The 12,044-nt window shown below is 35.4% G+C and overlaps 1 protein-coding gene across 1 annotated transcript in view; it reads right to left on the minus strand.

Moving 5' to 3' along the window:
- Positions 1-12,044, minus strand: part of LOC129433393 (N-acetyl-beta-glucosaminyl-glycoprotein 4-beta-N-acetylgalactosaminyltransferase 1) — a 163,588-nt gene that overhangs the window by 65,514 nt on the left and 86,030 nt on the right. The window contains exons 5-7 of the mRNA XM_073868892.1: positions 4,284-4,379; positions 1,906-1,996; positions 938-1,038 (exon numbers count right to left, since the gene is read on the minus strand). Coding sequence (XP_073724993.1) covers positions 938-1,038; positions 1,906-1,996; positions 4,284-4,379 — 288 coding nt within the window. The remainder of the gene's footprint in view (positions 1-937; positions 1,039-1,905; positions 1,997-4,283; positions 4,380-12,044) is intronic.

Consider the following 12,044-nt stretch of genomic DNA (forward strand, 5'->3'; position numbering starts at 1 on the left):
TTAAATTGCATATTACCTGTCATAAACTAGACTTATTTACTTAGGTCACTTTGCTCATCAAGAAAAAGCATCCTAATCCAAGAACCCCCAGATATTTCTACTGAAACAAGACAAAAATGCCAAGTGAGAAAGTCACCTTTTGCAGTGTAAGGTCTGTTTACAAACACGCAGAGCTACTGAAGGAGCTGCTCTGAGAAATAGCCAATCAGAGCAAAGCTCAACATTATTATTCATGACTCTTTCACATAAGGTAAAATAGACTATTTTATTCTAAGGGAAAATTCTAGAGTTGTAAATTGACATTGAGAATAATTTTACATATAATTTAAATGCATTCTTTGGCACCTTTAAATAAAACAACATTTACACACATTCTGTAGACATTACAAAACTATTAGCTTTTTCCTCATTTTAAAAAAAGTCAGTAAACCAGTGCAGTCTCAAGAAACATCTGCGTACACACAAAACCACTGAAACCGACTCAAATCAATGCCAGACCTGTAGTTTACATGCCAGACCAGTATGTGGTGCTGTAATTGCGCCACAGAGATAAAAACGGAGAAGACGACTTGAAGCATGCGCACAAACTTTGTTGATGTCCATAATCGTTTGTTGCTCACCAGTGTAGCAAAGGAGCAGAAAGTTTTGCTTTAGTAAAGCTAATAGGCTCACTACCTTCTGCAGCACGAACACAAACATGTAGACCGCCATTATTGTTGTTGCTGTTATGTGATATAGCGGTGTCTAACTAGGGTCGAGACGTGGGGTGATGACATCATCCTATCACTAAATATACGGATTGGCTGTACACACTAAACCGCAAGGGTGTCATGTACAGATTTATCCACTGTGGGACCCCCAAAAAATAGCGTTTCAGGCTCACAAAATGTCAGAAAATGTTTACGTATACAGCTAAAAGGCTCTTAATCAAACTCACCTTTCCCACATAGGCCAGCAGACGGGCATTAAGAGGATTTTCATCTGAGCTCAACCAGAACTCTGAGTTATCATCAGAAGACACAGCGAACTGAAAGTCCCCTAAATAAACAACAACACACAGAGAAGTATGAAGTCCAATCGATTCAACATTAATCAACAGCAAATCTGACTGTTTTTCACACACATTCTTATGATACATTATTTATCAGTGCACGTTATGCAATTGGTGAGAGTAAATGAAGAGTATGGTTACAAAACACGATAAGCGCAATTTTTTTTTAAAGAGTTACCGCCAAAATCAGTATTGTATCAGGTCAGTATTAAAAAGTAAATTCTTCATTTTGCGCAAAATCCAACACCCGCCGTGTTATTCTGTCATCTTTTCTCCCTTTTTTCGAACTGCAACAAACGGCAGTCTTCCTTCTCTGCAAAATGCAATAAATCCCTCAACCAATCACAGCGCACCATTCCACGCATTGTAAACAATAACACAAAAGGGTTTTATTTTTAACTCCTCCCCCTTCCAACTACCTATCAGAGCTCTTAAAGGGATAGTTCACCCAAATATTTAAACTCTGTCATCATTTACTGACCCTCAAGTTGTTCCAAACTTATATTAAGTTTTTTTTTTTTTTTTGATGAACACAAATTAAGATATTTTGAGCAATGTTTGTAATCAAACAGATCTGGGGCACCATTCACTCCCATAGTATTATTTTTCCCACTACTGAAGTCAATGGTGCTCCAGATCTGCTTGATTACAAACATTTATCAAAATATTTTCATTTGTGTTCAGCAGAAGAAGAAATTTATACAAGTTTGTAACAAATGGAGTAAATGATTTTTGGGTTTTAATTCAAACTACATCACAGAAATTAACTTTTAAATGTTGTAAATGTAAATTGAAAGTTTTGTCAAGTATGTAAATCTCAGAACTGAATTGTTTTTAGCAGATTAAAGATTTACCATCTTTGTAAGGGAGAAGGTACCCAAATATTCTCAGGCCATAATTTTTCCACTTCGGTGCCACGGCTAACTTCTTTACCGTTGTTCTCGTCTAAAAAGGCAGATATAAAAAGAAAAAGATAAATATAAAATCCACATGCACTTAACAGACATAAATGTGTTTCCTGTTTAACAGTGTGAGAGTAGAGCTTCATTTATTTGGATTATAATGAAATCTTAAAGATAGTTCACTATAACTTATGCCTTCAGTTGTGCTTGACTAGAGTATGCTAACTTTTTGATTGATGTATCAATGGGTACTGTTTAATAACTTATACTGTATGGGGCGGTTTCCCGTACAGGGATTAGACTAGTCATAGATTAAAAAGACATGTTTGTTAAAACTAGTTATATTTCTTAATTAAACTAAGGCCTAGTCCTGGCTTAAGCTAATCTCTGTCCAGGAAACCACCCATATATGATAAAAATATACAGTGAGGAAAATAAGTATTTGCTTATCCTGCTATTTTGCAAGTTCTCCCACTCAGAAATCATGGAGGGGTGAGAGACATAATCTAAAAAAATCCAGAAATCACCATGTACTATACAATGTTCTTTGTATGATACAGCTGCAAATAAGTATTTAATCACTTGTCTATGAGCTAGAATTCTGACCCTCAAAGACCTGTTAGTCTGCTTTTAAAATGTCCACCTCCACTTCATTTATTATCCTAAATTAGATGCACCTGTCAGTAAATCAGTAAGAATCCAACTACTAACATGGCCAAGACCAAAGAACTGTCCAAAGACACTAGAGACAAAATTGAACACCTCCACAAGGCTGGAAAGGGCTACAGGGAAATTGCCAAGCAGCTTGGTGAAAAAAGGTCCACTGTTGGAGCAATCATTTGAAAATGGAAGAAGCTAAACATGACTGTCAGTCTTCCTCGGACTAGAGCTCCATGCAAGATCTCACCTCGTGGGGTCTCAATGATCCTAAGAAAGGTGAGAAATCAGCTCAGAACTACACGGGAGGAACTGGTCAATGACCTGAAAAGAGCTGGGACCACCATTTCCAAGGTTACTGTTGGTAATACACTAAGACGTCATGGTTTGAAATCATGCATGGTACGGAAGGTTCCCCTGCTTAAACCAGCACATGTCCAGGCCCGTCTTAAATTTGCAATGACCATTTGGATGATCCAGAGGAGTCATGGGAGAAAGTCATGTGGTCAGATGAGACCAAAATATAACTTTTTGGTCATAATATCACTAAACGTGTTTGGAGGAAGAAGAATGATGAGTACCATCCCAAGAACACCATCCCTAATGTGAAGCATGGGGGTGGTAGCATCATGCTTTGGGGATGTTTTTCTGCACATGGGACAGGGCGACTGCCCTGTATTAAGGAGAGGATGACCATGCATTGCGAGATTTTGGGGAACAACCTCCTTCCCTCAGTTAGAGCATTGAAGAGGGGTTGAGGCTGGGTCTTCCAACATGATAATGACTCGAAGCACACAGCTAGGATAACCAAGGAGTGGCTCTGTAGCATATCAAGGTTCTGGCGTGGCCTAGCCAGTCTCCAGACCTAAACCCTATAGAGAATCTTTGGAAGGAGCTCAAACTCTGTGTTTCTCAGCGACAGGCCAGAAACCTGACTGATCTAGAGAAGATCTGTGTAGAGGAGTGGGCCAAAATCCCTCCTGGAGTGTGTGCAAACCTGGTGAAAAACTGCAGGTAACGTTTGACCTCTCTAATTGCAAACAAAGGTACCAAATATTAACATTGACTTTCTCAGGTGTTCAAATACTTATTTGCAGCTGTATCATATAAATAAATAGTTAAAAATTCATACATTGTGATTTCTTGATTTTTTTTTGATTATGTCTCTCACAGTGGACATGCACCTACAATGACAATTTCAGACCCCTCCATGATTTCTAAGTGGGACAACTTCCAAAAGTGTTCAAATTGTTATTTTCCTCACTTTATGTAGCGTTTTGTTTTAGAAAGCTCTCTCATACTCATACCTATGAATATTCACCCCCTTAGTACAATTATTGTATTTTTCCCTGAATGTCCACAACAGTAATGTATAATTACATATTTCCTTACATGTTTTAGAGACCAAAACACGCTGGGCTGTAACTCATAATTATTTCACAATTTTCTCTTTCCGCTCACCGTGTAATTTAGACAAATTTACTTATTTCATGAATCATAGAAACTAAATAGATGCTTAATCTTTAAGTAAACCTACAGCAGTGTTGCCCCTATAATAATCTCATAGCACTGTTTCCTGTAAATCTGTAGTATATTTTGTAGAGTTGGACCGATATTCATAGCAAATTATTCAGATGTATATCTGCCAATACAATACAATACAATACACTTACGTGAGGATAAAGAGGAAAATGCAGGTTCTTCCTGAGCTGAGAGACTGAGGATCCACACCAGTCTTCAAACACGTGCAGATTTGCTTGACCTTTAAACTGTGAAAAGGACAGAAGAGCGAGAACAATACAGAAATAAAGTCAAAACAGGCAACCCAAAAAAAACTGCGCTTAACAAAATAAAACACTTAAATAGCTCAAATCAGCATTAACTTCTATCCAGTCAGGTTTATGCTAGTTAGGACTGGTGCTAATCTGTTTTTTTTTCAGCCATGATGTTTACTAGTAAAACATGCATACATTGCAAAAAATATTTTCTTACTTAGTATTTTTGTCTTGTTTTCAGTAAAAATATCTAAAAAATCTTAAATCAAGATGTATTTTCTCGATGAGCAAAATGACACAAGAAGATGAGTCTAGTTTTTAGACAAAAAAGTAATTCAATTTAAGTGAATTTGTGCTTAAAACAAGCAAAACAATTGCCAATGGGTTAAGAAAATATTTTTTGAATTTACTTTAAGTTCAAGATTTTTTGCTTACCCCATTGGCAGATTTTTTTTGCCTGTTTTAAGCACAAATTCACTTAAATTTGATAATTTTTTTTGTCTAAAAACTAGACTTATTTTCTTGGGTCATTTTGCTCATCAAGAAAATACATCTTGATTTAAGATTTTTTTGATATTTGTACTGAAAACAAGACAAAAAATCTTAAGTAAGAAAGTCATTTTTTTTCAGTGCACAGTAAAAAAAATCTGTAGAAATTGCAGCTGGGTTGCCGGTAACTTACCGTAGATTTAAATTTATGTTATTTACTGGCAACATTTTGTTCAAAGTTAAATGAACATTTAACATTTACAAGTCTTTGTCTTTACAGAGTAAATCTAAAAAACAGCATCAAGCAAAACATTCTGGGAAACAAAATCTGAAGCAAAAAACAGAAAAAGGTTGATGATGATTTCTGGTTCTTTTATTTTGTAAAGATAAAGACTTGTTAATATTTAAAATGTATTTAACTTTGAACAAACTCTTGCCAGTAAATAACATAAATTTAAATCTACGGTAAATTACTGGCCACCCAGCTGCAATAACATTGTAATTTCTACAGATGTTTTTTTACAGTGTGTAGCTGGTCAACCAGCATCAGGTGGTAGTTTTCTTCTAAGAATTCTTGCTGGTTAAGCTAGTAAATTAAAAGGTAAGAATAACAAGTAAGTGTAGAAGGCTGTTTTTAAAAGGGTTTTGGTCACCTTTTTAGCTGGTCAGGTTGGAAAACCAACTGACTCACCAGCTAGACCAGCTTTGTCAGGCTGGGAGGACCACCTACACTGCAAAAAATTATTTTCAAGAAAAACATTTCTTAGTATTTTTGTCTTGTTTTCAGTAAGAATATCTAAAAATTCTTAAATGAAGATGATTTTTCTTGATGAGCAAAACGTCCTAAGAAAATAAATCTAGTTTTAAGAGCAAAAATATCTAATTTAAGTGATTTTGTGCATAAAACAAGCAAAAAAAATCTGCCAATGGGGTAAGCAAAAAATCTTGAAAATTTTTCTTAAACACTAAACTCAAGAAAAATACAAGAAAAATTTGCTTACCCCATTGGCAGTTTTTTTTTTTACTTTTTTAATGCACAAAATCACTTAAATTTTTATTTTTGGTCTAAAAACTAGACTTATTTTCTTGGGGCGTTTTGCTAATAAAAAAAGCATCTTAATTTAAGAAATTTTAGATATTTTTACAGAAAACAGGACAAAAATACTAAATAAGAACGTATTTTTTTGCAGTGTGGAAGACCAGCTAAAACCAGCCAACCAGCTTTTTTTAGCAAGGAAGTAACCAATGATTTTTTGTAGTAGTGTATGGATGCACTCACATTATCCAAATCAAACCAAACCATGCCCCAGCACGATTGCCCCCCCCACTCCCCCAGATGCACGCACTCACCTTGTACTTTTATCGGTCCGAGCACGGGTGTGCTTTTGTCATAAGGATGTGATTGTTTTGAATAAAGCAGGAAGTAAAGCGCTCTCTTAACACTGGAACTCATCTTAATGTTAAGTATGTGTTTTTTCAATTCCGAGTTGTTTGGTCTGCGATGACAGACAGCCATCATATTACTTACTTGGTCTGTCATGTGTGCAGCTCGGACATTCACGTAACCCTGCTGCGCGCATCAGAAGGTTTTTAAGAAAGCAGTTGAAGGTGAGTGGTCGCGCAATTGACATCTCTCCTTTTGAATCGCGCTCAGGTGCGATTGCGCTTACACTATAGCCTTTCACGCCTGAGCCCAACTGAACTGTGCTCCAGCCCACCTCTGCAACCCGGCCAGGGTGTGATTAACCAAACCGGGCTTTGAGGGTCAAACGCGCCCGAGCGCGGTTTGGTTTGGATAGTGTGAGTGCCCTAACAGCAGCTTAACTACTTTTGAAATGAAACAGCTTTTCTATTACCAAGGTATTCTTTCCAACAAGTAGCAATGTAGCCTGTTATAGCACTGTTTATTCGTCACATTTACATATAAATGAGTTGCGGCGATAATCAAACATATTTTCCTAAAATATAATGTAATGGTCTAGATGAGATGCTCTTAAACAGATGTCTTGGAGGTGTGTGTGTGTCTAATGGTGTATATTTGTATTTTTTTATTTTATTTTATCCAAAGTGCATTACAAAGTTAACATTTAATCATTATCCCTGGGAATCGAAAAACATGGCCTTTGTGTTGCTAATGCAATGCTTTACAGATTGAGCTACAGGAACACTTAATATTTGTATTTGGTGTATTTAATGTTTTCCCTAACAAAAACAAACTCACATCCTCATTCTTTTGTTTCTAGACAAAAACTGCTTTGATTATAAAAAATAAATGATGCTGTATAATAATATATTAAAAACATTTTACTATAGGAACAGGCTGTACTTGCTGAACTACGGTTTTCATTTTTATACTAGCTTGTAATGTTGCTTTCTATTTATCTACTATAAATGATGAGTATCTTGTACTTCAGGAGGTTACAGTTTCAAAGCCTTGGCATCCCATGCTGGGTCCAGCATCCAAAACACAACATGCCGATCTCTTCAGCAGGAGCCTTAGTTAAAAATACAGTAAAAAATATATAGCTTTGCACAAAAACAGTAATTTTTCCGACTTTCGCAGCATTTTAAAATTTATACTTCGCCGCTATCTGACCTCAGCAGGGCTGAACTGCCCAAACCAGCCTGATTTTGATCCACCAAGAGCTCTGCATTAATAAAACATGTTTCCGGCACACGCTGCCCCACACACTCGACCGAGCATCTAAAATCTGTGGAGTCAAAACAAAACATGAGCTTAAAAACATTCGAGGTGTTATAGCCCAAAGTTAAAGCGGAGAAATGGGAACATTTTCCAGCGGGTAGTTTTAAATCTTGCTTACGGCATTCAATTCTGATGGGGCGTGTTATGAGCGATTAGCATCAATTAGCATGCTAATGCACAGGCAACCATTAACAGTCATGCTATGCTAACTTTCACAATGTTAAAACTTTGAAACAGGGTTATTACCGTATTCAATGTGACTTTGCATGTGAAAGTTTTTTTTGTGATTTACTGTTTTCTACATACAATCATTCTACATGATGTAAAGAGAAAATATAACCTTGATATCTTTAACTCTGTCCCCACCATTGACGAGTTAACTAGTCAATTAATAGAAAACATTTGTATAAAAACGTGTTCTTTAGTGTTAATCTATAATACCGCGATTATCCACTAGATGATGAACTTTCCCAATTCCCCACCCCCAAAAAAAACAAAAAGCAAAAAACATATTTATATAATTTTAAACTCTGTGTATGTTTTGATTAACATTCTGAATCTGATCTCTTATGCTGCGCTCACACCAGTCGCGGTAGAGGCATCAACACAAGTGATTTCAATGTTAAGATAATGTGAAGATGCGTTGATGCGTGTTTGGAGGTCTCGCGGAGCGAATGAGACGTTTAAAGCGGCACATTAGACTCGATTTTGCCTCATTTGCGGGTCTAGTTCGCGCGAATGGAGCGAATGAGGCGTTGCTGCGGCAAATGCGCGAATTGAAAAATTGGAACTTTGGCGGAAAAACATCCCGCGTTAACCAATCAGGAGCTTGCTCTAGTAGTGAGGTGATTACAGGAAGAGTCCCAGAAGCCCCTCCCATGACACGAATTTCCTCATAAATGTCTCGATGACTAGAATTTCACGCGCGAATGAAGCGCGTGAACTCAAAATGTTCAAGCGGCAAACTAGACGCAGTAGACGCAAATTTGACGGTGTGCACCCACAGTAACACAATTCCTTCACAAAAATGCAATTATTTCAGCTTTTTGCTAAAAACAATATTTTTAAAGAAAAATACTCATATTTAAGAGTTATAAGCAGAGAAAAAATATAGATGGGATGAAATGTTTTCCCCATTTTGTTTGTTTGTTTATTGTTTGTTTATTTCATTTGATAGATTTGTATGTTTATATAGAAATTTTTCCTGGAAGGCACTTTGTGAAACTTTTGTAAAAATCACAAAAAATGCTTGCGGGCAACTTTTAAAAATAGGCTGGAAGGGAATGAGTTAATAGTTATGACAAGGTCATGCCAAAAAATGAAATCAATGTGAAATATATGAGTGAAATCAAACGTTGAAGCAAAATTTTACATTTAGTTTGCATTTCTATTTAATAACCTATATACATGCTAAAAAGCAAGTAGTTTTTCCATGTATTTAAATTTTTTAGCTTTTATAAACTTTAAATCTAAATGTTTTGTCTTATGTTATAGAAATAAGCTAAACAACATTAATTAATCTCTAGTTGTTAGCGTTGAGTAGATTATAGCAATCTCATGTAATACACTGTTTTGGAAACATGAAAAATTGATTTTTAAAAAAAATCATTGCCTTAAAAGTACAGTTTGGTTTTTAAGCAACATCCTAGTGGTGAGATTGCGAATTGCACCCAACCTCAATTTCGAACCGCAATGAGAAGCTACAGTAGGCGCGAAAAGACAAACATGTCATCGTCTGAGACAACGTAGGGATGAAACGTGCTCTGTAAATCAATTTGTCCATTTATGGCTACTGTAGAAACATGACGGCAACTTCCATGTAAGGAGACCCGCGGTGTATGTAGATAAAATCGTCTCATTCTAAGCTAATAAAATCAATAAAGTTCATTATGTTAGGTCTTTATACAACACTGATAATAAGAGGGTTAGCGATACACCAACGCCACGGTTCGGTTTATATGTAGGTTTTGGAGTCGTGGTTCTTCAGTTCGGTTTTCTTTGATGTGAGGGCAGGATTCATGGTATGACACCAGCAATACTAAAGAACACTAGATTCACTTTTACCTTAATAAAAATAATAATAACAATAATTTCACTTTTTAACTGTATGCGCTACGCTTGGCATCGCAAAATGCCATGAGAATATCGTGAAACATACCGAGGGTGGTGTATTGCAGGTTTTCGGAGTATCGTTACACCCCAACTGACAATATAGTTATGCATATTTTATTATATTTCTGTCAACAGATCCTCCTAAAAGTTACACAATGCACCATTAACAATTCCAACATATACAAGCAGCAGGTTCATATAAGTCGGCAGGCTAGACTTAACCCAGTGTGTTTTATTTCTCCTGTTTGGTGTCTGTCAGAACACATTAGATTCGATCAGACAGAGGAGAACTGGGAGTTATTGTTTATTTCTTGCAATTGATTCCTTTCTTTTCCTCTGCGAATTCTTTAAATGCAATCAATGCGAGAAGATAAGAGACGCAATACTGTTACATGCCACATTTGCACACACAATAGAAACCTGCAGAAATACAATAAAGGCACAGAGGGGAAATCAATTGGCTTTTCTCAGAAGAAAGTTTCATTGCATCGGTGTCCAGCAAATCTTTTAACGCATGAATAACTTCGAAAGTCACAGCTGAAAGGTGGCAGGTCAACCCATCTTTACTACATTTTATTTAATAGTAGGCCTACTGATTAACCCTTTAACTAGCGCAGCCCTTTTTTAGTGGGGGGTAAAAAGGTGATGAACACCTTTAAATTAATATAACTCTGGCATTTTTGTTTGGGAGTACAAATATTTTTTTTTAATTGTTATAGCAGTTTAAATATTATATACATAAAATTATCCAAAAAATTGTGTTGATTTGCTGTGAGGTTTGCTGCATACTTTTGCCAAAAATGTAGAAATTACAGTACAAACTTTTGTTATTTTTACAAAAATGCCTTCCAGGCAGAAAAAAAATTATTCTATAAATATATAAACATACAAATATATTAAATGAAAGAACAAACCCTCTTCTTTCAAACAAACAATAAACAAACAAACAAAACGGAAAAAAAAACATTTCATCATATCTTTATTTTTTCTTCTGTTTATAAACTCTTAAATATGGGTATTTTTAAATAAAAATTTTCGAGCAAAAACCTGAAATAGTTGCATTTTTGTGAAGGAATTTTGTTAGAGATCAGATTCAGAACGATTATCAAAACATGCACAACCAATTTTTTATAAATTGTGTAAGTGCGTAATCTAGTGGATAATCGCGATATTACAGATTAACAATTTTTTAACACATAGTTGGGTCAAAAATGGACAAACCCAACAACTGGATTAATTTCAACCCATAGTCTCAGGTTATTCATTACCCAATAGTTGTGTTTGTCCATATTTGACCCAACTATAGAAATAACCCCCAACTGTGGGTTAAAACAACTATAAATTATAAACATTTTCAATGAGAAGTCACTTAAAATGTTTGGGTTTATTTAATTTAAAGGACCAAAGATTTGGTCCTTAACTCTTTCCCCGCCATTGACGAGTTATCTCGTCAATTAAGAGAAAACATTTGTCTGAAAAAATGTGTTCCTGATGAGTTTTATAGTAATCTGTAAATCTGTGAAAACCCACTAGATGGCGCTCTTAATTTATAAAAAACCTAAAGCAAAAAATTATTTGTTCATTTTACACTCCGTGTATGTTTTGATAATCGTTTGATAAAATGCAATTATTTCAGCTTTTTGCTCAAATTTTTGTATTTTTTAAGAAAAATACCCATGTTTAAGAGTTTATAAACGGAGAAAAAATAAAGATGTGATGAAATCTTTTTTCCCGTACTGTTTGTTTGTTTATTGTTTGTATGAAAGCAGAGGGTCTTTTCTTTCATTTGATATATTTGTATGTTTATATATTTTTAGAAGAAAATTTTCCTGGAGGCATTTTGTGAAACTTTGTGAAAATCAATGAGTTAAGTTTTATGTACTGTACAACATTCATGATAAAAAGCGGGATACAGTATGGCCTCTTTAAAAGCAGTGACCACATGTCTATTTTTATCCCATCACACCCGCAGGTCCTGAAACCAGGCATTAATTTCTATTTTGGTTAAAGTTGACCACACATGAATAACCTAAAGATGCCATTTGTACACACATGTACAACCGCAAAAGGAAATATCGCAAAACCCTTCCATCAGTTTGATTCAAACCTTATAAGTAGTTTTACTGTGTATCCTGTTGAATTTAGTTATTCTCAGTCTTTCATTTGTGGTACGAGCTTTATCCTCGTACCAGCCCAAAAACTAGGCCACAGAGATTAACCATGTGACTCCACTACTATAAATAAACACCATTAAAGACCCACTATATTTTCCATATGTTGCCATTCTTTTAGATGTAACCACTGAAGTTTTTTAAAAGAGTAAATTTGGATTATTCTCTGTTTTAATGGTTTAT

This window comes from Misgurnus anguillicaudatus, chromosome 6 (assembly GCF_027580225.2).
Source record: "Misgurnus anguillicaudatus chromosome 6, ASM2758022v2, whole genome shotgun sequence".
Taxonomy (NCBI): domain Eukaryota; kingdom Metazoa; phylum Chordata; class Actinopteri; order Cypriniformes; family Cobitidae; genus Misgurnus; species Misgurnus anguillicaudatus.